This window comes from Abramis brama (genome assembly GCF_963993115.1).
Source record: "Abramis brama genome assembly, chromosome: 14".
NCBI lineage: Eukaryota > Metazoa > Chordata > Actinopteri > Cypriniformes > Leuciscidae > Abramis > Abramis brama.
In genome coordinates this window covers 11,900,226-11,924,436 of record NC_139976.1, presented here as the reverse complement: position 1 = coordinate 11,924,436, position 24,211 = coordinate 11,900,226, and the positions used below count along the sequence as shown (strand labels likewise).

At 41.5% G+C, this 24,211-nt stretch overlaps 2 protein-coding genes across 3 annotated transcripts in view; one reads left to right on the top strand and one right to left on the bottom strand.

The window, feature by feature from the left end:
* afap1l2 (actin filament associated protein 1-like 2) overlaps nt 1–24,187 on the top strand; it is a 44,777-nt gene extending 20,590 nt beyond the window's left edge. The window contains exons 5-19 of one of the 2 annotated variants that reach the window (XM_084135135.1): nt 5,473–5,584; nt 14,593–14,801; nt 15,451–15,630; nt 15,715–15,789; nt 15,892–15,976; nt 16,877–16,972; nt 17,059–17,270; nt 18,803–18,948; nt 19,233–19,347; nt 19,582–19,788; nt 21,043–21,304; nt 21,435–21,605; nt 21,824–22,011; nt 22,668–22,817; nt 23,572–24,187. In XM_084135135.1, coding sequence (XP_083991261.1) covers nt 5,473–5,584; nt 14,593–14,801; nt 15,451–15,630; nt 15,715–15,789; nt 15,892–15,976; nt 16,877–16,972; nt 17,059–17,270; nt 18,803–18,948; nt 19,233–19,347; nt 19,582–19,788; nt 21,043–21,304; nt 21,435–21,605; nt 21,824–22,011; nt 22,668–22,817; nt 23,572–23,598 — 2,235 coding nt within the window. In that variant the 3' untranslated portion in view covers nt 23,599–24,187. Of the gene's footprint in view, nt 1–5,472; nt 5,585–14,592; nt 14,802–15,450; nt 15,631–15,714; nt 15,790–15,891; nt 15,977–16,876; nt 16,973–17,058; nt 17,271–18,802; nt 18,949–19,232; nt 19,348–19,581; nt 19,789–21,042; nt 21,305–21,431; nt 21,606–21,823; nt 22,012–22,667; nt 22,818–23,571 lie in introns of both variants that reach the window. The other variant, XM_084135134.1, reaches the window with a different exon arrangement.
* Nucleotides 1,020–2,771, bottom strand: LOC311096148 (kelch repeat and BTB domain-containing protein 13). Its single transcript, XM_084135137.1, has one exon. The coding sequence runs from the start codon at nt 2,640–2,642 to the stop codon at nt 1,146–1,148; it is 1,497 nt and encodes a 498-aa protein (XP_083991263.1). The 5' UTR covers nt 2,643–2,771; the 3' UTR covers nt 1,020–1,145.
* Nucleotides 24,188–24,211: the final 24 nt, after the last annotated feature.

Genomic DNA, 24,211 nt, shown 5'->3' with positions numbered 1-24,211 from the left:
GTGTTACACGGCACTGCTGAAATCCACCCACGTTTAGCGGGTTGGTGGGCGCTAATGTCAAGCCCTAATTTTGATGTACTGTATATTAAATATTATCAAAAGTATCAAAAATTGTGATGAAGCCTACATATAATGTCTTATGTTATATCACACAGGCCCTATCTTTTTCAATCACAATAACTATTACAATGCAAGACACTGTGGTCATGCTGTCTTTTATTATCTGCTGTTTACTTTCATATGGGCCTTTTTACTTGCCACATATTTGTTATGTATCTGTTTCCCACGCTCAAAAATGCTGTGTGTTTTTGTTTATAAGCCACACACCAAATAACTAGTCCTGCAGTTTGATAATGAATTCTGCCTTGATTAGAAACAGTAATCACCTTAAAATATCACATAATTCTTTTTTAAATGAGAGAAATATGAGGAAGTCTTTGTGCTGAAATACTTTGTAGCTCCTGTATCAATCCTAGGCTGCTGTGGGAGTCTGCAGTCAGTCAGACATACAGACAGACAGGAGGATGGAGAGCATTAAAGCTCTCCTGTGAGAAGACTTTGAACTTCAGACCCATCTGCGGGGTGCTGGGTCTGATTAACAGCAGCTGCACAAGCGATCGGGGAGCTGTTTATAGAGGCTGGAGAACCGCAGTTAGAATATAGACACGTGTGCATAAGTATGGGAATGAGAGACGGTAGATGTGTTCACACCTATTAAAATAGTGTTTCTCTCATTTGCCATAGAGTAAACATTTATTTATTGTTTATATTATTAAATGAATTTGTGCATTTTATTAATTGAAAATTCTGTCAATTCAGTCATATACTGTCATATGCATATATAATGTCATATAATCATATACTCACTCTCGTGTGTTCTAAATCTGGCTTTCTTTCTTCTGTGGAACAAAAAAGGAGAAATATTTCAAATGTACCTGCCACTCACTTTGCATTTCTCCATTTTCTTTCATTGTATGGAAAACAGTGTACAATGTATTATTTAAAATATCTTCCTATGAACAGAAAAAAGAATGTCAGGTTTAAAATGGCATGAGGGTAAATAAATAATAACAGAATTTTCACTTTTGGACACACCACTCTTTTAATTACAATTGCAAATGAAACAACAGATTGATCCACAATCCCTAAGGTGGATGATTAGCCTCTACCGAGTCTTCTACACAATCCACATTGGCATTAATCTCTAATGCTTCCTCTGCATCACGTTCCTGCTGTGTATCTATGTTCTTGGGCAGTCTGAGTAAGCAGGTCCAAAGCGATCCGCTTTTTGGAAAACCCGTCATCTGTCTGCGAGGCTTCCACTTGTCACCACAAATTACATATTCCAGGGTCAAATTGCGGTTGACGGTGAATGCAGAGTTCCCCCTCACCATAGCTGTGAAGAGGGCACCCCTGCTATTGACGTAGTGTCCTGGCATGGCCGTCCATTGACCTGTAGTGATGTTGTAGCAGTCCATGAGGCAGCGCAGGAAGTCATCACATGGGCCGTTCCTCATGACATACAGGTTGTCGCCATGAGCCACCATGCAGTGTCCGTAACTCTGAGGCTTGACCATAGTGGTGACCAGCGTCCATTCATCATTTTTAGGTGCATATTCATAAATGTCTGTTGTATCTGGAGACTTCCAGAAACATACAAATATCCTACGCCTGGCAACAGCGCTAGCCGGCGCAGCCACAGAACGAGGCGCGTTCTTACAAAATGTCCACGCGCCTGTGGAAACATCACATGCTTCTACCGAGGACATAATCTTTTTGTCGAATTCACCTCCGATGGCATACAAGTGTCCATCATGACCCACCAGGGTAAAGTTATACCTGGACTGCTGAGGACCATCAAACACACTCCAAGTGTTGGTTTCTGTGTCATAACAGTAGCTTAAGTCCACAGTTTCCTTGCTAACTCCCCGTACTCCTCCAACGATATACAGCCGGTTCCCCACGATGGCCACCCCGGCCATGGAGGTGCTGGCGTCTGTTGGCAGATCAGTCAGGTATTTCCAAGTACCCGGTTCTTCATCGAGGTAAAACACTGTCCTGTAGCAGTCCTGCAGCATCTTCATGGACGGGGAATGAGTCCCTAGAGCGACAAACGATGTTGGTGAAAGCGACTCCACATAGCAGATCAGCTCCTCTGGGAGCGTCTTGACCATGTCTTGCAGGTCAGTGTAAGCATCGCGGATGAACACCGCAGCGCTCTGAAACAACCTCCACAAGCCGTACACCGATGCCGTGTTGTACAAAAGAATGCAGTTGTCCGTATCAAGAAGGTCTATCAAGTGCTGGACTAGAATGTCCACTTGGAGGAAAGCTGCACACTCTGCGGCCTCCACAATCTCATCTGGGTCTTGTATAGCAGGGCGCTCACCCCTGCAAACCGCCATGGCTATGAGGAAGCCCCTCGCTTTCAGGCCTCCCTGCAGGTGGAACTCGTTCAGCTGGCTGTCCTTCATCCCAGAGCGAAAGAGAGCACGGAAATACTCACAGTTTTGCCCGAGGACGGCCCTGTCTATGGTGAAAACGCTCTGTTCTACCCGCACTCTCAGAACTCCAGTTGACTCTTCTCCTTGTTCTTCCTCATTTCTGTCTCTGCTCTGACCCAAACTGCAGGGAGGCCCCATAACACCTCTATCCTGCCTGTCCGTACCCAGATTACTCCGTACACGAAACCATAAAGTTAGACTACATTCAAGTTAGTGTTTCTGTTTAGGTTTGACCTGTAAACAGAAGTGTGCACATGCTGCAGTCTCACAGCTACTTGCCGCACTAAAAATAGCGACACTAAAATAGCAAAGAGGCCACAGACTTCAAAATAGTAGTGGAAGATTATCGGCACTAGTACTGAAAACAATTATGTTCCAATTTAATGCTGGATTAATGCAATTTAAATTAAGTTGATTTGATTAAAGAATTGAATTAAATAATTTTGAATAAATTTAATTTAGCATTTTTTTCCACAATAGATTGATTTGATCAGTTTTACCAGTGTTTTCGCCATGCAGCCTGTCTGTAATTGACTCAAATACAGAAACCAATACATGAATGATGACAGTACAGACAGACAGTTCAGAGAGCCACTCCTGTTTTTAAATAAAGCTAAAAAAGATTATTTTCCTTCAGTACCCCTCTCTACCTCAGAAATGTTTTGGCCCTGGTGAGTCAGGTTTTTTTCTTCACTGAATTTTTGGCATGGGAACGGGGGATTTTCCATGTTCTGGGTGTTCTTTTGGTCTCTTGCCCACTTGCATTTTTTCACTTTTTGTCCCAAAGACTGGTGCTTTATCATTATTTATGCCTTAGACTTGAAATGTTTCCTATATGGACTACATTTGTTTTCTTAACTTTTTTCTTTTCAAGGAGAAGATGGTATGATTTATGGATTAGAATATGAAAACAAGCCTGGGGTGGAGTTCAGTCTCAACATACAGTACTGAGATTTAAGGATTTTTCTTTTGCTCACAGTGATTTTTACAAGCACTTAGCAGCATATAAACAGATCTCGCTGTTGTTATGGTTATTCTGGGATGTGGACATGGTCTTGATCCTCGCCAGTGGCCGGAGAAGAAGCGAAACTGAGTTTGACGCTACCCTGAAATGCCTTCTTTTTCTTTTTAAACATTGTCTGATGCCTGAGAACTCAGCACAGTTTTTTTCTGTTTCAAAGATTTAATGTTGAGTCTAGAAGAGTGAGGGTGGGATGAAGTGAGAAATGTGGGCCTTGTGAGTTGGGGTCGAAAAAGAAAAACAATACTTTCTACACAGTTCAATCAGTATCTTACTTCTGTGTGAGGCTGTTCTTATTTTCCCACCAAAACACTAACCATTGGTCCCTCTTGAATGTGTGTTTTACTCTTGTTCTGCATCACTTATCGCAGCGGAGCCTCTAGCAAGCTTTTGCATTCAACTTCCTGTATCCTTGACATCCAGTTGTTTATGCCTTGCTATAACTAAGCCTGCCTGTTCGCCTCACTTCTGCTTTTGAGAAGCACAAGCACGTCAAGTCAAGCAGGAGGTTTCAATCAAACCACTTAGCACAAGTAAAATGCAAGCGAAAGGAGATTTTCCCAGCCGCTTGTCTGTAACCTCTTGCCATCATTCAACTTTATGGTTCACAAGCTACCGCTAACCCTCATCATCCCTGTGTGTCCATTAGTGTGTTTTTTGTGTGATGAGGAGAGGATCAGTTCTCTGTTTGCCCAGGGGCTGTCATTGCATTGTGGGTATCAGTAGGGGAATTTAGTAATGTTATGAACCGGCTGATTTGGGAAACCTCATAGCTAGCTCCACACCCTTTTAAAACCATTACTCCTGCAGGCAAACACGTGTGGAATTCCTATTCTAGCTGAGCAGGGCTGAGGTCAGAAAGAGATCAGTTTCGAGGAAGAATCCCCCTTCGGTCAGAAAGAAAAGCCCACATGAAAGACAGGTGCAGAAACAACTCATCTCTGGGGAGTCTATCTATCTGAGTCATTACATGGGAATGTATTAGAGATATTCAGCTCGGATGCAGCGTGTGGATGTCCGTGCTTTGCACATTTATGTTAATTAACTCTGCTGAAAAGATAGATTTACATGCTGAAACAGGCTGGTTTATGATGGTTTTTGGTGGTCTAGCTACTGGACTAGCATAGTCATGAAGCTAATCAGCAAAACTTAGGGAAGCTATCTGACCAGCATGGTTTGGTAAAGCTGGCTGACCAAGGATGTTTAGCCTTGTTATTCCTTTCTGAAATTGACTCATTTTTTCTTAATACACATTTCTGGTTATTCGTGCTTATTGTGAACAAATCAGATCTATGTAATTTTTAAGGGTGCTCTGATTGATCAGGCGCCGATTGTTATCAGCCGATAATTGTTTTACATAGTTGATCGGTGGTCCCTCTAAAGGCCGATCTGAAAAGATGATCAGATGGCACAGAATTTGTGAGACAATTGTTTTTACGCGCAGCTAAAATTTTCAGACATTCACTGGTCTGGCAGTTCTACCAGAAAAGGACAGTAAATTTGCAATGTCATTGCGGAGACTTTACAACGACAACAACCCTACAGCAATGCCAACAAGAAACTAGGGTTGTGCGATTTTAGTGCAGTATGCTTTCGTTCCTCCCTAAAAGCCCAAACGTAATGTCCAAATCAGGTAAATCAGTGATTTGTATATACTGTATATATACACAATAATGATATATAATGACTTCTCATTACATTTATGAGTTTTTTATATTTTATAGTATTTTAATAAAGTGCAATAATGAATATTTATTTATTCATTTAAATTGTTTTTTAAATATAGTTATTTGCTCCACCTCTGAACAGTTGATTGTAAACTCACATTCAGGAGACTGCACCCAACGTATAACTGCATTTTTAATAGGAAACACATAAAAATTGCATTATTATTTGATAAAATAATGAGAATGTTGACATAACAACATCTTTCTCTTTTTTTCTCAGTGCAACTTAGGGAGGGAGCCCTTTCCTCTTCCACCAGCTCCTGCTCCAGCATCTTTAGTGCCTGAAAGTTACTATGAAGATCCACAACCCTATGACCCTATAAGCATCAATGGTACGTCTCTAATTGGGCCCAAAGGTGCCCTACATACAAATTATCTTCTATTGTTGATTGTTTTCTTTGATGTTCATGTCAAACCACTATTTAACCTGATTCAAAAAAATAATAATTCAAAGGCTGGGTAGATTTGTGACTTCTCATTATTGTTCTTGTTGCTCTTGTCCTATGAGAGTGAAGCTGTGGTCATTGAGTGCTCTGTTTTAGCTCCTTCCCACTGTAGTCTACAGCTTTACTGTGATACAGAGAAGCCTGCAGGCAGGGAACTCAGAATACAGTGAAGGTCTTTGTTCAGCAGTAACCAGTCCTCTGGCTCTGGAGATGCAGTGACGGAAGATTGACCGTGAGCCCAGGAAATGGGGCCAACAGTGATGGGGCATTTGGCTGGAGGTGCAAAGTTCAGCCCAGAGAGGGGACAATCATTTACAATATTCTTTGGAAAATGACGTCTCATTTTGGTCAAAGGATACAGAGGCATTATCATGCAGCTGTGCTGTGTAATATCAACACACAAGGGATGCGCAGGGCCAAAATCTGAGATGTTTCGGCACTTGTTTCGGCAGCTGATATCAAGCCAAACCTCATGGTTTAGGATGAGTAAAGCGGATTTCCAGTTGGATACGTTCTGACAGTGATGAAGCCCTAAAATAATTCAAGCATTACAACCACAAGGCACAAATATTTATTGCAGCCCAATGAGTTTATGCAATTCTAACAAACAATTCTCATGCATCAAATGCACTTAAAACACTTACTCTTCCTGTTTTTTTCATGTGATATGTCAGCCACATAAATGTTTCACTATCTGTAGCTTCTCACCTGATTTTTATTTCTCTTCCTCCCTTATTGCATTTCCCTTTTTATTGTCCTCCTGTGTTTCTGTAGATTTTGGTTGCTTTGCCATCATCACAGGGGTCAGGAAACACGTAGAAGCTTCAAACACTGTGGTCTATGCTGTGATCACTCGGGGTATCTATCTCTGTTTCTCTCAATGTGCATCAGGAGAGAAAAACAAAGAAACAGCTCTAACTTGATTGGCTACGGCGAAGTGCACGGCTCTGGGAAAACCTCATTGTTTAATGTATCCAAGCTTGAGGCCGCTGACTTTGCATGTGCTTGCTGGCTTTAGAGCATGCCGCACATATGCACTTTCACTTCTTTTAGCCTCTCCCTCTCTCTCTCTCTATATATATATATACAGTGAGGAAAATAAGTATTTGAACACCCTGCTATTTTGCAAGTTCTCCCACTTGGAAATCATGGAGGGGTCTGAAATTGTCATCGTAGGTGCATGTCCACTGTGAGAGACATAATCTATAAAAAAAAAATCCAGAAATCACAATGTATGATTTTTTAACTATTTATTTGTGTGATACAGCTGCAAATAAGTATTTGAACACCTGTCTATCACCTAGAATTCTGACCCTCAAAGACTTGTTAGTCTGCCTTTAAAATGTCCACCTCCACTCCATTTATTATCCTAAATTAGATGCACCTGTTTGAGGTCGTTAGCTGCATAAAGACACCTGTCCACCCCATACAATCAGTAAGAATCCAACTACTAACATGGCCAAGACCAAAGAGCTGTCTAAAGACACTAGAGACAAAATTGTACACCTCCACAAGGCTGGAAAGGGCTACGGGGAAATTGCCAAGCAGCTTGGTGAAAAAAGGTCCACTGTTGGAGCAATCATTAGAAAATGGAAGAAGCTAAACATGACTGTCAATCTCCCTCGGACTGGGGCTCCATGCTAGATCTTACCTCGTGGGGTCTCAATGATCCTAAGAAAGGTGAGAAATTAAGGAACCTTAGTACAGATGAGTTAAGGAAACTAAGACGTCATGGTTTGAAATCATGGATGGCATGGAAGGTTCCCCTGCTTAAACCAGCACATGTCAAGGCCCGTCTTAAGTTTGCCAATGACCATTTGGATGATCCAGAGGAGTCATGGGAGAAAGTCATGTGGTCAGATGAGACCAAAATAGAACTTTTTGGTCATAATTACACTAATGGCACTTTTCCATTACCAGTACCAGCTCAACTCGACTCGACTCGCCTCGGCTCGGCTCGGCTCGCTTTTCGCTCCGTTTTCCATTGCAGATAGTACCTCCACAATAGTACCTGGTCGTCATAGCGACGCCGCAGGAAACTACCGTGACTTAATCTTTTACGCGAGACGCGCGAGACACACCCGCTACCCACACACACAGGACAATGGAGGAAATCGAGTGTATGCTGTTTTTGGATGTTTTTATTTTTGTTTTTGCTGTTTTTTTATTCAGGATACTCCGTCTGGCGCGTGCAATGATGACGCAGTGAATAGTGACGATTCTCTCTGACCAATCAGCAATCTGTCGTGTTTTCACGTCACATTTTAGTATCGCCTCAGCTCGCCTCAGCCCGCTTAGAGCCTCGCCGGAGGTGGTACGAAAAAAAGTACCTGGAAGCAGGTACAGGTACAACTTTTACACAGTGGAAAACCAAACAGAGCCGAGTCAAGTCGAGCCGAGGCGAGCTGGTACTGTGTAGTGGAAAAGCGCCATAAACGTGTTTGGAGGAAGAAGAATGATGAGTACCATCCCAAGAACACCATCCCTACTGTGAAGCATGGGGGTGGTAGCATCATGCTTTGGGGGTGTTTTTCTGCACATGGGACAGGGCGACTGCACTGTATTAAGGAGAGGATGACCGGGGCCATGTATTGCGAGATTTTGGGGAACAACCTCCTTCCCTCAGTTAGAGCATTGAAGATGGGTCGAGGCTGGGTCTTCCAACATGACAATGACCCGAAGCACACAGCCAGGATAACTAAGGAGTGGCTCTGTAAGAAGCATATCAAGGTTCTGGCGTGGCCTAGCCAGTCTCCAGACCTAAACCCAATAGAGAATCTTTGGAGGGAGCTCAAACTCCGTGTTTCTCAGCGACAGCCCAGAAACCTGACTGATCTAGAGAAGATCTGTGTGGAGGAGTGGGTCAAAATCCCTCCTGCAGTGTGTGCAAACTAGAGGTCTGCTACCCGACCCGAGCCCGACGGGTCCCGAAAAATGTGCGGGTTTCGGGTCGGGTTCGGGTTAATGTTTATTGAACAGCCTCGGGTTCGGGTCGGGTTCGGGTTTGTAACTAAGAAAAACTAAATAGGCTAGGCTATATATAGTTTGCGTGCCGTGTGCTTTGCCTGCTTGCTGTGTTGTGGTGACCGGCACGCGAGAGAGAGAAAGTTACGTGCGCAGATGTGCAATGTGTGCATAGTAGGTTACGCAGACCACAGACACACAGGCTCTCTCTCTCAGCCTGTGTGTCTGTGGTCTGTGTAGCCTATGCACACATTGCACATTGCACATCGAGAAGAAAGCGAAAACATTGCAAAGCGAGAAGAAACCGCTCTGGATGAAATGTGAATTTTAAAACAAATTAAATGAACAACAGCAATAACTTAAATAAAAGTGCTTTAAAAAAACATTTCGTTTGTATATATATATATATATATATATATATATATATATATATATATATATATATATACAAACGAAATGGTTTTTTAAAGCACTTTTATTTAAAATATTATTTTAAAATATTAGCGAGAAGAAACCGCTCTGGATGAAATGTGAATTTTAAAACAAATTAAATGAACAACAGCAATAACTTAAATAACTTAAAAGTGCTTTAAAAATGTTACAAACATTTCGTTTGTATATATATATTCAAATATATTTCAAATATATTTCTTTTGTGTATGGGAGGGCCGCTGCGCCTACATGTATTTGTTTACCGTTTCAAGCAATCATTAAATACAACATATTGCAAAAATGGTATTTATTTGCTGTGAGAAATAGAGTGGACCTCGGGTTCGGGTCGGGTTCGGGCTTAACATGTAAATGTAATTGTCGGGTCGGGTTAAATGATTGCGGGTACGGGCCAGGTTCGGGCTTCAGTTTAAAGCCCGTGCAGACCTCTAGTGCAAACCTGGTGAAAAACTACAGGAAACGTTTGACCTCTGTAATTGCAAACAAAGGCTACTGTACCAAATATTAACATTGATTTTCTCAGGTGTTCAAATACTTATTTGCAGCTATATCATACAAATAAATTGTTAAAAAATCATACATTGTGATTTCTGGATTTTTTTTTTTAGATTGTCTCTCACAGTGGACATGCACCTACGATGACAATTTCAGACCCCTCCATGATTTCTAAGTGGGAGAACTTGCAAAATAGCAGGGTGTTCAAATACTTATTTTCCTCACTGTATATACTGTATATGTATTTATGTAATATGTACTTTATAACATATGTATATGTAATAATTATAATAAATAATATAATAATTATATTGCAATAATGTAATATAATACATTTTATTAATGTGCATGTGCAGTGATAAACATATTAATATATATATACACTCACACAGTTATAATCAAAATTATTCAACCCCCATTGTAAATCAGGTTTATTGGCAAAATTTTAACAAATGAACAAATCAAACAAAGCCAAAGGTAATTAAAATCGCTCAACACAACTGTCATGATTCCTGTCTTGTGTTCCCCTTGTCTTGTGTGGACTTGTTATTTCCTGTTCTGTGCCATGTTTTGTAGTCCTTTGTAGTTTTCTAGTTTATTAGTCTTCCCAGGTGTTTCTAATTAGCCACACCCCCTTGTTATCTTGTTTAGCTTGTTGGTCCCTGTGTATTTATAGCCCTTGTATTTCACTTGTTACTTTGTCAGTTGTTGTACATGTAATGGTTGCCTCTGTGATTCCCTGGTTTTGTTCCTTTGAGTTTTGTGTTCCATGTTTCTTATTACTTTATTAAAATACCCTGCGTTTAGATCCTCGTCTTCACCTGTCTTCCTCAGCAACGTTACAGAACAACTGACCAAAATATGGATCTAGCAGGAGGTAAAGAGGATCCTTTGAAAGTGCTTTGCTCCATTTTTCAGGACGGTCAGTCTATTGAGGGGTATGTGGAGAAGTTTTTGACTTGCTGTCATCTAGCACCATTAGATGAATCCCAGCTTATGGACCTTTTTTGGAGCGGGCTGGATGAGAACATTGCCCAAATGATGCTGGAGGAATATCCTGGCTGGACCCTGGCCCAATATATAAATCTGGCTCTGCAGTTGTGTGGATCTCCCTTCACTGTGGGCGAAGTGGAGGAGGATTCACCTTTAAGACTTTTTTTGGGGGGGAGCTACACAGCCGAAGCTCCGTCGGCCGTGGAGCGTGGTCAACTGCAGATCGCACCATCAGCCAGCACAATTGCGTCCACTGGACCCGTCCGAGGGTGGAGAGGACTGGTGTCCAAGCTGGCTGATCTGCCACTGACATCTGCCCGAGCAGCCGATCTCCCGAGATTTTCACTGGTCTCAGCGCTCTCAATTCCCCAGGCCCCCATGCCAGAATCTCGTTCCGCCGAGACCACCGATCCAGAGACTGTTCACGTCACGTTTGCCGATCCAGAGACTGTTCACGTCACGTCTGCCGATCCAGAGACTGTTCACATCACGTCTGCCGATCCAGAGACTGTTCACATCACGTCTGCCGATCCAGAGACTGTTCACGTCACGTCTGCCGATCCAGAGACTGTCCACGTCACGTCTGCCGATCCAGAGACTGTCCACGTCACGTCTGCAGATCCAAGGACTGTTCACGACACGTCTGCAGATCCAAGGACTGTTCACATCACGTCTGCCGATCCAGAGACTGTTCACATCACGTCTGCCGATCCAGAGACTGTTCACATCACGTCTGCCGATCCAGAGACTGTTCACATCACGTCTGCCGATCCAGAGACTGTTCACGTCACGTCTGCCGATCCAGAGACTGTCCACGTCACGTCTGCCGATCCAGAGACTGTTCAGGTCACGTCTGCAGATCCAAGGACTGTTCACGACACGTCTGCAGATCCAAGGACTGTTCACGTCACGTCTGCCGATCCAGAGACTGTTCACGTCACGCCCGCCGAGCCAGTGTCTCCGGACAAGATGGCCGCTGCCGAGCCAGTGTCTTCGGACAAGATGGCCGCCGCCGAGCCGGTGTCTGTTCCTGTGCCTGAGCCGGTGTCTGTTCCTGTGCCTGAGCCGGTGTCTGTTCCTGTGCCTGAGCCGGTGTCTGTTCCTGTGCCTGAGCCAGTGTCTGTTCCTGTGCCTGAGCCGGTGCCGCCTGAAGGGTCGTCTCCGCCCTGGCCGCCTGAAGGGTCGTCTCCTCCCTGGCCGCCTGAAGGGTCGTCTCCGCCCTGGCCGCCTGATGGGTCGTCTCCGCCCTGGCCGCCTGAAGGGTCGTCTCCTCCCTGGCCGCCTGATGGGTCGTCTCCGCCCTGGCCGCCTGATGGGTCGTCTCCGCCCTGGCCGCCTGAAGGGTCGTCTCCTCCCTGGCCGCCTGAAGGGTCGTCTCCTCCGTGGCCGCCTGATGGGTCGTCTCCTCCGTGGCCGCCTGATGGGTCGTCTCCGCCCTGGCCGCCTGAGGGGTCGTCTCCGCCGTGGCCGCCTGAGGGGTCGTCTCCGCCGTGGCCGCCTGAAGGGTCGTCTCCGCCGTGGCCGCCTGAAGGGTCGTCTCCGCCGTGGCCGCCTGAAGGGTCGTCTCCGCCGTGGCCGCCTGAAGGGTCGTCTCCGCCCTGGCCGCCTGAAGGGTCGTCTCCGCCCTGGCCGCCTGAACCAACTGCTCCGCCCTGGTCGCCTGCACCGCCTGTTCCACCCTGGCCTCCTGAACCGCCTGCTCCGCCCTGGTCGCCTGCACTGCCTGCTCCGCCCTGGCCTCCCATCTTGGCGCAGTCTCCAGGTCCTCTTCCATTCCACGGACCTGGCCCTCCATCCCTCCCCCGTTCCACCTCTGCTCCACCACCCTCCTTGACTTTTATTTATTTTTGTGTGTGGAGCGTCTGGAATCCGCTCCTTAAAGGGGGGGCTCTGTCATGATTCCTGTCTTGTGTTCCCCTTGTCTTGTGTGGACTTGTTATTTCCTGTTCTGTGCCATGTTTTGTAGTCCTTTGTAGTTTTCTAGTTTATTAGTCTTCCCAGGTGTTTTTAATTAGCCAAACCCTCTTGTTATCTTGTTTAGCTTGTTGGTCCCTGTGTATTTATAGCCCTTGTATTTCACTTGTTACTTTGTCAGTTGTTGTACATGTAATGGTTGCCTCTGTGATTCCCTGGTTTTGTTCCTTTGAGTTTTGTGTTCCATGTTTCTTATTACTTTATTAAAATACCCTGCGTTTAGATCCTCGTCTTCACCTGTCTTCCTCAGCAACGTTACAACAACAAATGTTTTAAGTGGTTCCCCCAAATTCAACAAAAAATGCAACTTTTAATGGCTTCTTCAGTCTCAAAATTGTTCAACCCCTTCATGGAAAGCATCTTTAGTACTTAGTACAACATCCTTTTGCTGTTTGTCCTTCTGCAAACCAGACGGCAGCTTCTGGCAGCGTTTTTGATGAATCTTAGCCCATTCCTCAAGAGCAATGACCTCCAGTTCAGTAATATTCTTGGGTTTGCGTGCTGAAAACGCTGCCTTCAAATCACACCAGAGATTTTTTATTGGGTTCAAGTCAGGTGACTGTGATGGCCACTGTAGAATCTTCCAGGACTTCTTCTGCAACCAAGCCTTGGTGGAATTTGAGGTATGCTTGGGATCATTGTCTTGTTGGAAGGTCCAATGACGCCCAAGCTTCAGCGTCCTCAATGACGGCATGACGTTTTCTCCTAGGATTTCCTGATACTTCAATGAATCCATCTTGCCTTCCACAAACTGCAGGTTTCCAGTGCCAGAGGATGTAAAGCAGCCCCAGAGCATCACCGAGCCACCACCACGCTTAACTGTAGGCAGTGTTCTTTTCAGCATATGCTTCATTCTTCTTCATCTAGACATACCGCTGATCCATAGGGCTGAAAAGTTCCAGTTTTGCTCCTCATCGCTCCTCAGAACAAAATCCCAAAACTTCTGTGGCTTATTTATATGATTTTGAGCAAATTGGAGCCGACTATTCTTGTGCTTTTGGGTCATTTGTGGTGTATGTCTTGGAATGATAACATTGAAACCGCATGCGTTTAGTACACGCTTTACTGTGCAAGCTTGAAACCTCGGTACCTGTTGCCACCAAGTCTTGCTGCAGGTCTATTGCAGTCACTCGAGGGTTTTTCTGAACCTGCCTTCTCAGAAATCTGTTTGCAGCCATTGATAGCTTCTTTTTTCTGCCCCTCCAGGTAGTGTAACCACTGTTCCATTAACTTTGAACTTGCAAACTATGCTTCCAACGGTGTCTCTAGGAACATTTAGTGCCTTCGCTATCTTTTTGTATCTTGTCACTTGTTTGTGGTTGATACCTTCTCTTAACTTTTTAGACCATTCTTTTGACTTATTTCTAACATGCCATATTTCTAACGTGCAGTCAAACGTGACACTCAACAAACCCATAGCATGTTCAGATATTTCATGTGTTCTAGCTCAAGCACACCTGGTGCAACTAATGAATCCCTTGATTCGTTGCTGTTGCAAGGGATTCTATTTAGAGGGTTGAATCATTTTGAGACATAGCTATTTCAATTACTTTGTTTGATCTGTTCATTGCAGACTGCTGAAAGTCTGTAAATTTTGCCAAAAAAACCTGATTTTCTATGGGGGTTGAATCATTTAGATTACAACTGTATATCATTCCTCTATTTGTTTCTCCTACTCGTGTGTAAATCAAGATTCTCAAACATATCTTATCTAGACTAAATTTGTTTAAATAGCTCATACAATTTAGTTATAAAATTTGTCATCATTTACTAACCCTCTTGTCGTTCCCTTTATTTTCCACGGAAGACAAATCATACTGGACTGTAACAACAGAACGTTCATTTTCTGAGTGAACTATTTCTTTACGAATCTGATTTTGCAGGGAGAATTTGCAGTGAGTTAGGTTTTTACTTTCATTTGTTCCAGTGCAATGGTAATGAGAATGAACAATCAGATCATCCCTAGCCTCTCCTTTTTCCTTATTGACTCACATTTTTCAAATTTTTCACATTTACAGAAGATACAGAGCAAGTGAGCAGTTCATATGAGTCCTATGATGAGGAAGAAGTGACGAAGGGTAAGTCCACAGCACAGCACCAGTGGCCGTCTCCTGAGGCATCCATCGAGCTAATGAAGGATGCGCGGATCTGTGCCTTCCTCTGGAGGAAGAAGTGGCTCGGCCAGTGGGCTAAACAGCTGTGTGTCATTCGCGAACATCGTCTCCTGGTAGGTGACATCATTGCTTATGTCAGTGACACCCATATCCCACCCATAACTGATCTATGATAGGAATGTTTACACAAATCCGGGTGTTTGAAATCAAGTGTTTACATCTGTTACTAATACTTGTAGTAATTTACTTAAACGTATGCTTTTAACTTTTCTTAAATGTCTATCAAACAGACCATTTAAAGTCAACCTAAAGTAAAATATACCATATTTATTTTCTTAATGAACATTTCTGGTCTACCTGTGCATGATTGATTGTTGCACATTATTCCGGAGAATTTTTTTTCCTTCATTTCCTTCATCCAACAGTCATGGAATTGTTCATGATTCAGTCAATTTCCAGTGAATAAAAACAAAGTTCTATCCCACATTTTGGTATAAAAAATTTAAAAAAGGGATTTGAATATTTTACATTTATGCATCTGGCAGACACTTTATCCAAAGTGGTTTACATTGCATTGCAATTACCTTGGCGTTGCTAGCGCCACGCTCTACTATTTGTGCGACAAGAATGTTTTATGTTTACATTTACCACTATATCCACAATTTAAAAGAAGCTCTATTACGAATGATTTATCATTCTTAAATTTGGCAGTATAAACCTCCAAACATTATATCTGATTTTTCTGTATGCTACTGCATTCAGTGCTACAAAAGCTCAAAGGATCAGACTCCTCTGCTGGATATCAGTCTGCTGGGCTGCAGTGTGATCTACAAAGAGAAGCAAACGAAAAGGAAAGAACACAAGCTGAAAATAACCCCACTGGGTGGAGAGGCCATTGTCCTGGGACTTCAGAGCAAAGAGCAGGCCGAACAATGGCTGAAGGTGAGGGGCAATGGAGTCATCCCATATGGATTAATAATTACCAGTAAATCAGTGTTTTTTACAGCCTAGTTCCATCTTCTTCAGGTTATTCAGGAAATTAGTCCGAAAAATACTGCGGTATCTGATGTAACCGACTCTCCAACACTCATCTGTACTAAGGTATGACAGTTTGCCGTTTATTCCCTGATTGATTTATGTATTAAACACCCCAATTTTGTCTCTGAGTCAGGTTAAGCTATAAAGTTCTACCTTTTCTGCCAGGGTGAGCTGAGCGAGAGACACTCAGTGGCATCTGAGAGTGGCAGCAGCACAGACAGTCACGCAGAGAACCTGGAAAACAAAGATGGTGAGAGTGGACTGTTTCAGCCCTTCTTTTAGATGTCACTGCTCATTTTAGCTGTACACTGGAAGTGACTTGAAGATGTCTATGCTCGTAGTGTTGAAGATGAACATCACCTCAGAATGTTGCTTAACTTTGGACCATACAGCTGTAAGCTGCAGAATTGATTAGCGTCAATCATTTTTTTTAAATAACTTTGTATACAACTTTATTTTCAAAAGAAACATGCAACAGAAACATGCATCAACATGCACTTCCAGAGTAGAAGCTTCATTGATTATACCATATACTACCATTCAAAAGTTTGGGGTCAGTAAGATTTTTTTAAGCAATTTATATTTTTATTCAGCAAAGATGCATACATTTTATCAAAAGTGACAGTAAAGACATTATCATGATGTAAAATTATTCAAATAAATACTGTTTTTGGATTTTCTATCAAAGATTCCTGAAAAAAAGTATCACAGTTTACAAAAAAACCTAAAAAATTAAGCAACACAACTGTTTTCAACATTGATAATAATAAGAAATGTTTCTTGAGGACCAAATCAGCATATTAGAATGATTTCTGAAGGATCATGTGACACTGAAGACTGCTGAATGATGCTGAAAATTCAGCTTTGCCATCACAAGAATAAATTACATTTAAAATAAATAGTTAAATAAAAAACAGTTGTTCTAAATTTTAATACTATGTCACAATATTCCTACCTTTAATTTATTTTTGATCAAATAAATGCCGCCTTGGTGAGCAGAATAGACTTCTTTCATAAACATTAAAACATCATATAACCCCAAACTTTTGAACAATATATATTAAATATCAAATTATAATATACAGTATAATTATATATATAATTTTTTTACCTTTAATAATTTACCTTTTAATTGTCATTTTAACTGTAGTTAAGAAGAAATACGGCAAGTTTAGTAACCTTATGAACATTGGTAAAAAGAAGATTTCCTCTTTGGAAAGTCCAGAGAAGACTGTGGATCCGTCAGGTAACCAACCATCACAATATTTAGTTGACCAGCTTTTAAACTCCCTCACAATCTAAAATGTTCATCTTTATTTCTCTTTGTTCCAGGCTACCTTAATGTCCTGGTGAACACTCATTGGAGAAGTCGGTGGTGCTCAGTGAAGGACAGGCAGCTTTGGATCTACAATGACAAAAGCAGGAGCAAAGTGTCCCAGCAGCCACTGTCTCTCGAGGGGTGCATGGTTCTGCCAGACCCCAGCCCTGAACACCTCTACTCATTCCGCATCCAAATGGATGGAGAGGAGCTCGCAATCCTAGAAGTGAGTAGAGAGCAATGAAGTTCATTACTATAGTCCTGCATAGCAAGACTTTTGACTGTGCAGCTCGTTCTGCCCACTTAGACATGAAGAGATCATCTGACCGACCTGTAAACATCCAGCCACGGTTCATTTTGTTTCTATATGCAGTTTAGAGATCTGAAAGAGATGATACCACAACAACAGACTGTGGAAAATCAGTCTATAATAGCAGAACAAAAACTCATTGAAGTATGGCACAGCAACATCATACATAAACAGTGATATAAAGATGCATTTAGTGAATTTCTGTCCAATAAAACAGTTCTAGCTTGCTTAAGTATATCAAACAAAACTGAATATCTTCCAAAGCAAACCCTAGCAAACCTTGGAAAATTCTGTGATTGCTTCTTCCTCACAAGTGCTCTTATTTACCCAGTACCTTTATAAGGAGCTTGTGATTTTTACAAGTGCTTTCAATTTTTTTGTGCAATACTCGTTCAGCAAATGGACTGTTGGCAATCTGTGGTGTATAACAGATCTGTACAGAACAAATATTTGTTTCAGTTAGAGCTGGACTAGGAAGCTGCAGAAAACCGGAAGTTCCAAGGTCACAGATTAGTAATCCTTTACACTCTCATAATGAGCCACTGGTTTTCCCAGTCTCATTGTCTGATGCCCTCATGGATCTTGGCATCAGTCTGAATGAGATTTCTGAGAATTGTGAAACTTCCCTCTCCATTTAGTTCTGGTATCTACAACTTTGCAAGATTCACAGCTAGTATTTACAGTATATGCTACACAAATAATGTAGCCTATGCTTCTATGTTATATACACTACTGTTCAAAAGTTCAGGTCAGTATGATTTGTAATGTTTTTAATAGAAGTCTCTTATGCTTACCAAAGATGTATTTATTTGATCAAATATACAGTAAAAACAGTAATATTGTGAAATATTACAATGTGAGATGTCAGTGATGACTAAACAGATTTTCAGCAGCCAGCACTCCAGTCTTCAGTGTCACATGATCCTTTAGAAATCATCCTAATATGCTGATTTGCTGCATAAGTAACACTTCTTATTATCAATGTTGAGAACAGCATTTTATTTGAAATAGGAATCTTTTGTAGCAATGTAAAAGTCTTTGTTGTCATTTTCACTTTTCATTTTTCCCATCTTTGATGAATAAAAGTATTCATTTCTTTAATACAAATCTTACCAACCTCAAACTTTTGAATGGTAGTGTATTTGTATTTCTTTGTGTACCTGTTTTGGGTCACTGCTCATAAAGTTATCCTTCCTTCATTCTTGAGTTGTTTATCATCAGTTTTCAGTAAGACACATCTCAATAAACAAAGACAGAGGGATGGTGCATGGGATAGTGAGGATTCATTATAAACTTCAACTTGACTGCCATCTTCAGGCCAGAATGAAGTCAATGGCAAACTTACTTCCTATTTGCAGATTGTTTCAACAGGCCCAGCTGCGCTTGTTAAAGTAAATGAATATCTCAGGAGGGTATCGATGATTAAATATCCTCCTTTTTCCTTCCAGGCTAAATCCTCCGCTGAAATGGGCCACTGGCTCGGGCTCATACTGTCACAAACCGGCACCAAAACAGAGCCGGAAGATCTCACCTACGACTATGTGAACTCAGAGAGAATATCCAGTATTGTCAATGCTGCCAAGACATCCATGTAGTAAGTTACTTCCTGCACATCAGTAATTATTAAAAATTAACATACACTATTAAAGGAGTAGTTTAAAATGAATGTTTTGTCAGACTCATGTCATCCTAAACCTGCATGGGTTTTTTTTATGGTGCACAAAAGGAGAAAATTTTAACTATATCCTATAGGCCGTGAACATCCAAAATGACAAAAAAAGACTATAAATGTACCATAAAAGTGGCCCATGTGACTTATGATCATATGATAGATTTGTTTTTGGAGATTTTGGAGCTTGATTTGTGTGTATTTGTCAGTTTAATGCAGAGGAGGTACTCAGAGCCCAACACATACACAGACAGCCCTCCGTCAGACCCCTATACCTGTGATGACATATACGATGATGTGGCATCCACAGAGAATGAACAGGAGGTGGGTGAAACACCCTTGCAATGCTTTTGTCATAAATCTACACCTCCCACTTTATTGCAGCTGTGTTTATTCTGAGTCATAGACTCAGGACAGTCGAAGATTCACTTAGCTGTCGACCAGAAATAATACGAGTGGCAGGAAGTCATTGCTGTGATAGTGTTGTGTTTTTGTAACCCTGCAGGCCATCCAAATTCAATAATCTCTCTCTGATACTGTTCCTCTCTCCGGCTGTAGGAGGTTCAAGAGGTTCAGAATGGCAGCGAGGAGGGAAGCGCAAGCACAGAGGAGAACGGGAAGGAGAGAGTGTATCTGGATCTGATCCCGGTTCGCTCCTTCCTGCACACGAGCTCGGGCAGAGTGTCACCCCAGATGTCCAACACCGTACAGACAGAGCTCAGTCCCTCAGCTGCTCCACAACATGATCAGCTACAGCCTCAAGAGGTTAAGATTAGATGCAATGGAAATTCATCCTTGTTATTTTCTAAATGCATGTTCATAGATCTAGCTGTAATTAAAAAAAAACATGTATGTTTTCTTTTTTTATAATTTGACCTTATTATTATTGGATCTTCCGGTGAAAATGTTCACTCTGATGACGTATGCAAGACATCACTAATCATTTAATCTGCATAAATTCTGCCCCTGCAAGCCCACATCTCAAAATCCAAGAAACAGCCAATGCATAAAATCAAGTTCCTGTCCTACATCTTTCTTCATCTATAACCTGTTACACTCAGATGTGTGTCACAATATACACTGAACAAAATTATAAACACAACACTTTTGTTTTTGCCCCCATTTTTCATGAGCTGAACTCAAAGATCTAAGACTTTTTCTATGTACACAAATGGCCTATTTCTCTAAAATATTGTTCACAAATCTGTCTAAATCTGTGTTTGTGAGCACTTCTCCTTTGCTGAGATAATCCATCCACCTCACAGGTGTGGCATATTAAGATGCTAATTAGACAGCATGGTTATTGCACAGGTGTGCCTTAGGCTGGCCACCTCTAATAAATAAAAGGCCCCTCTAAAATGTGCAGTTTTACTGTATTGGGGGGATCCAGGGTGGGGTTCTCTGGATCGGCGTATATGACAGCGTGTTCCGACAACTGGATCGGTGTATATGACAGCGTGTTCCAGGTCCTGCCAATATCCAGCAACTTCGCACAGCCATTGAAGAGGAGTGAACCAACATTTCACAGGATCCCCCCCCAGACCCCCCCAATACAGTAAAGCTGCACATTTTAGAGTGGCCTTTTATTGAGACCAGCCTAAGGCACACCTGTGCAATAACCATGCTATCTAATCAGCATCTTGATATGCCACACCTGTGAGGTGGATTGATTATCTCGGCAAAGGAGAAGTGTCCACTAACACAGATTTAGGCAGATTTGTGAACAGTATTTGAGAGAAATAGGCCTTTTGTGTACATAGAAAAAGTTTTAGATCTTTGAGTTCAGCTCATGAAAAATGGGGGCAAAAACAAAAGTGTTGCGTTTATAATTTTGTTCAGTGTAGATGAAAAGATTTGTCGCTACTTCAGTTTCATCATGACTTTTTTTTTGTTACTAAGAAAATGTAGAAAATGAAATTTATAAATGTATAATTTATCCAATTATAAACTGGATTCTTATGTGTTACCAAGGCCACAGTAGTACAATGTTTGCTTGAATGTTTGTCTCTTCTAAAACAGCCTGTATATGAAACCTCACTACCGAGCAGCACAGAGATCCTGGACCCTCAACCTGTAGCCCCAAGAGTGGACGCAGATCCCTCTCCGGCCCCCAATCTGTATGTCCAGAATCAAAAAATAAGTTTCCTTAGTCAGCAAAGCCAAAAGAGGGCCTCTCTGTCTACCCAAACCCTACCCCAGATGCCCCAGAGTCCTCCCACCTCCAGAGGAAGAGCCGCCAGCGCGGATAGACTTCTCGACAGGCTCAAGTTCTCTCCAGCAGGTGAGAGCCTTCAGCTGTAAAGCAGACCTACAAAACTTGTATTTATTTTTCCCAGCCATGCACTCAAGTGAGTATACTTGCAGTATGTGAATGTAGGTCATGACTCCTACATGCTCCTCTTGTTTAGCAGCCCCAGGGTCGGTTGAGGTGAAATTAGGGAAGAACAGGACGGAGGCCGACGTGCGACGTTACACCGACGATAGAGACCGGCTGGAGCGAGAGAGGGAGGAGGTTAAAAACACTCTGGCCACACTGAGGAAAGACAGACGAGAGGTGAAAGAAGAGCTAAACTCCTGCCAAGGTACTGCAGTGTTACCTAATGGTCATGTAGGAAACACTCGTGTTGAAGCAATAGTTTAGTCAGTTTTTATTAACCCTTATGTTGTTCTAACTTTGGATGATTTTTATGCTGCTACTGTTTGCTAATTTTATAAAACTTGATATACTTTTATATAGTGTTGAGATATTGCCACTATGCATGTAAATGCTAATAAATGCTTTTGATTATGGCTTTCATAGACCCCACCCAGCAGGCCGCTCTGGAGGCTCGTCTGAAGCAGATGGAGGAGACGTGTCGTGAGGCAGAGCGTCGACGAGTGGAGGTGGAGCTCAGCTTGATGGAGGTGAAGGAGAGTTTGAGAAAAGTGGAAGCTGGACCTTTTACACTGGGCACCACGGTAGACAGCAGTCTACTGGAAACTTTAATGGTTAGTCTCATAACAACAGAATTCAGTTTTTGTCTGACTCTTTTCATGCACTTTGTGTAGGGGAATGTAATTATATACACTCTAGCGTTCAAAAGTTGTTGTTTTTTAATCATGTATTATATGTAATTAATTATATATTTATATATTATACTTTTTTAATGAATATACAGCAATAACGCATTACATTGATCAAAAGTGACAGTAAAGACAATTTTAATGTCACAAAAGATTTATATTTCAAATAAATGCTCTTCTTTTACACTTTCTATTAATCAAAGAATCATGAAAAAAATATTAAGTAGCACAACTGTCTTATAATAAAAATGTTTCTTGAGCACCAGCATGTTAGAATGATTGAAGGATCATGTGACACTGAAGACTGGAGTAACGATGCTGAAAATTCAGCTCTACCATCACAGGAATAAATTACATTTTAAAAGATATTAACATAGAAGACATTTATTTTGAATTGTTAAAGTCTTAACCTGTTCCAAAACCAAGTGAATTGCAAACCTAGACATAAGCATACTAAGGTGGTACAATTTAGGATAGTTAAGAATTCAATCCCACTGTGTTCCTTCTGTGTTTTTTTATTTTCTTTTTTTTGTACTCTATATTTGAACTACGTGAGCTGACTTGTATTGTTTTGTTTGTAGCCCAAGATGGCACCTGTCGCCAGTCCTGCTCCAAATACAAATACACCCACCAACAATGGAGATTCACCTGTGAACTGTGCCACAGCGCTGAAGAACAGACCCGTGTCCATCATGACACCCAACAAAGGAAACGTTCTGCAGAAGGCCAAGGTCAGAGTCCACTTTCTAACAGAGAGTTTAGCTTTTTTATGATGACTTTAAGATAATCTTACATTTATGATTTTCTAATGCCATGGTTTTTGGACATGTACCACCATGGTAATCCCATAGCATTCTTTGAAGTACAGTGAAGTACCATGCAAATGACGTTGTATATATCTTGTATTTCGTTGTTCAAGAGTTTGGGGTCAAAATGTTTTGAAAGAAGTCTCTTATACTCACCAAGATTGCATTTATTTGCTCAAAAATACAGTAAAACAGTAATTTTGTGAAATATTGCTACAAAAGTAACATAACTTTTATATATTTTTACTATAAAATATTTAAATGTATTTTAAAATGTAATGTATACTGTGATGGCAAAGCTGAATTTTCTTAAGTCATTGTGATTCTTCAGAAATCACTCGTAATATGATTTGCTGCTCAATAAACATTTATTTTCAAAGTTGAAAACAGTTGAGCTGCTTAATAGGACAATTTGATGAATAGAAAGTTTTTAGAATTTTTTTGTATCAATGTAAAAAGTCTACCGTCAATTTTGATCTATTTTATGTTTATGAGTTTTGCTGAATAAAACTATTAATTTCTTTTAAAATATATGACTGACCCTAAACCTTTGAATGGTTGTGTATGTATATAGATGTAAAGATGTATTCAGTCGTCATCTTTTTTTCTTTTCTTTTTTTTTTTTTACAATACTTTCCTGATTGTTATTGCCTGAGCTGATGTCATTCTCTTTCTGCAGGAATGGGAGAAAAAAACCACAACTTAATAGATGGGAACAGCGAGTGCAAAAAGACTTTTTAGCCAAAGCTCAAAGGACTGCTAAGGCAAATGCTTCAGGCAGGGAGGGGAAGGGGGTGTGTCCAATTCCCTGCAGGCTCCGCCCCTCTGACACATCACCCTCCACTCGTCCCTGCTTCTCTGCTATCAGAGGCTGAGATGGCACTGGGTACATCAGGCAGCTGATCCAAGACAATATTTTCTGTTCCCTGCCAAATAACGCCACTGGACAACAATAGATTTTAAATCTATTCAAGTCATTTTATGTAAGAGAAAGGAGGAGAACGATAGAAAATACTCTTCCAGTGGTGTGCACAGTATGTGATGGATGTTTCACAAGCTTGAGAAGAGACCAAAAAAAGAGTTTAGGAGAGCTTTGAGAACCACTATTTTTATATTGAAACATTTAGATTCAAGACTTCAAATCAGCCATTTGGTACATTGTAGCTTGGTTCATGTATGCTGGTAACCAAGATGTGAATATATAACATATCCGTTCAGTGTTTTTCGGTTTGTTACTGTACGCTAGCTGAAACATGCACTTTTTATTCAAATAAAAGTTTGTATTGACAACTATGCATATTTATGCAAACGGCATCCTG

Excerpts from the sequence above, each read along its gene's own strand:
- LOC311096148 (XM_084135137.1), bottom strand. The coding sequence starts at position 2,642 with ATGGGGCCTCCCTGCAGTTTGGGTCAGAGCAGAGACAGAAATGAGGAA.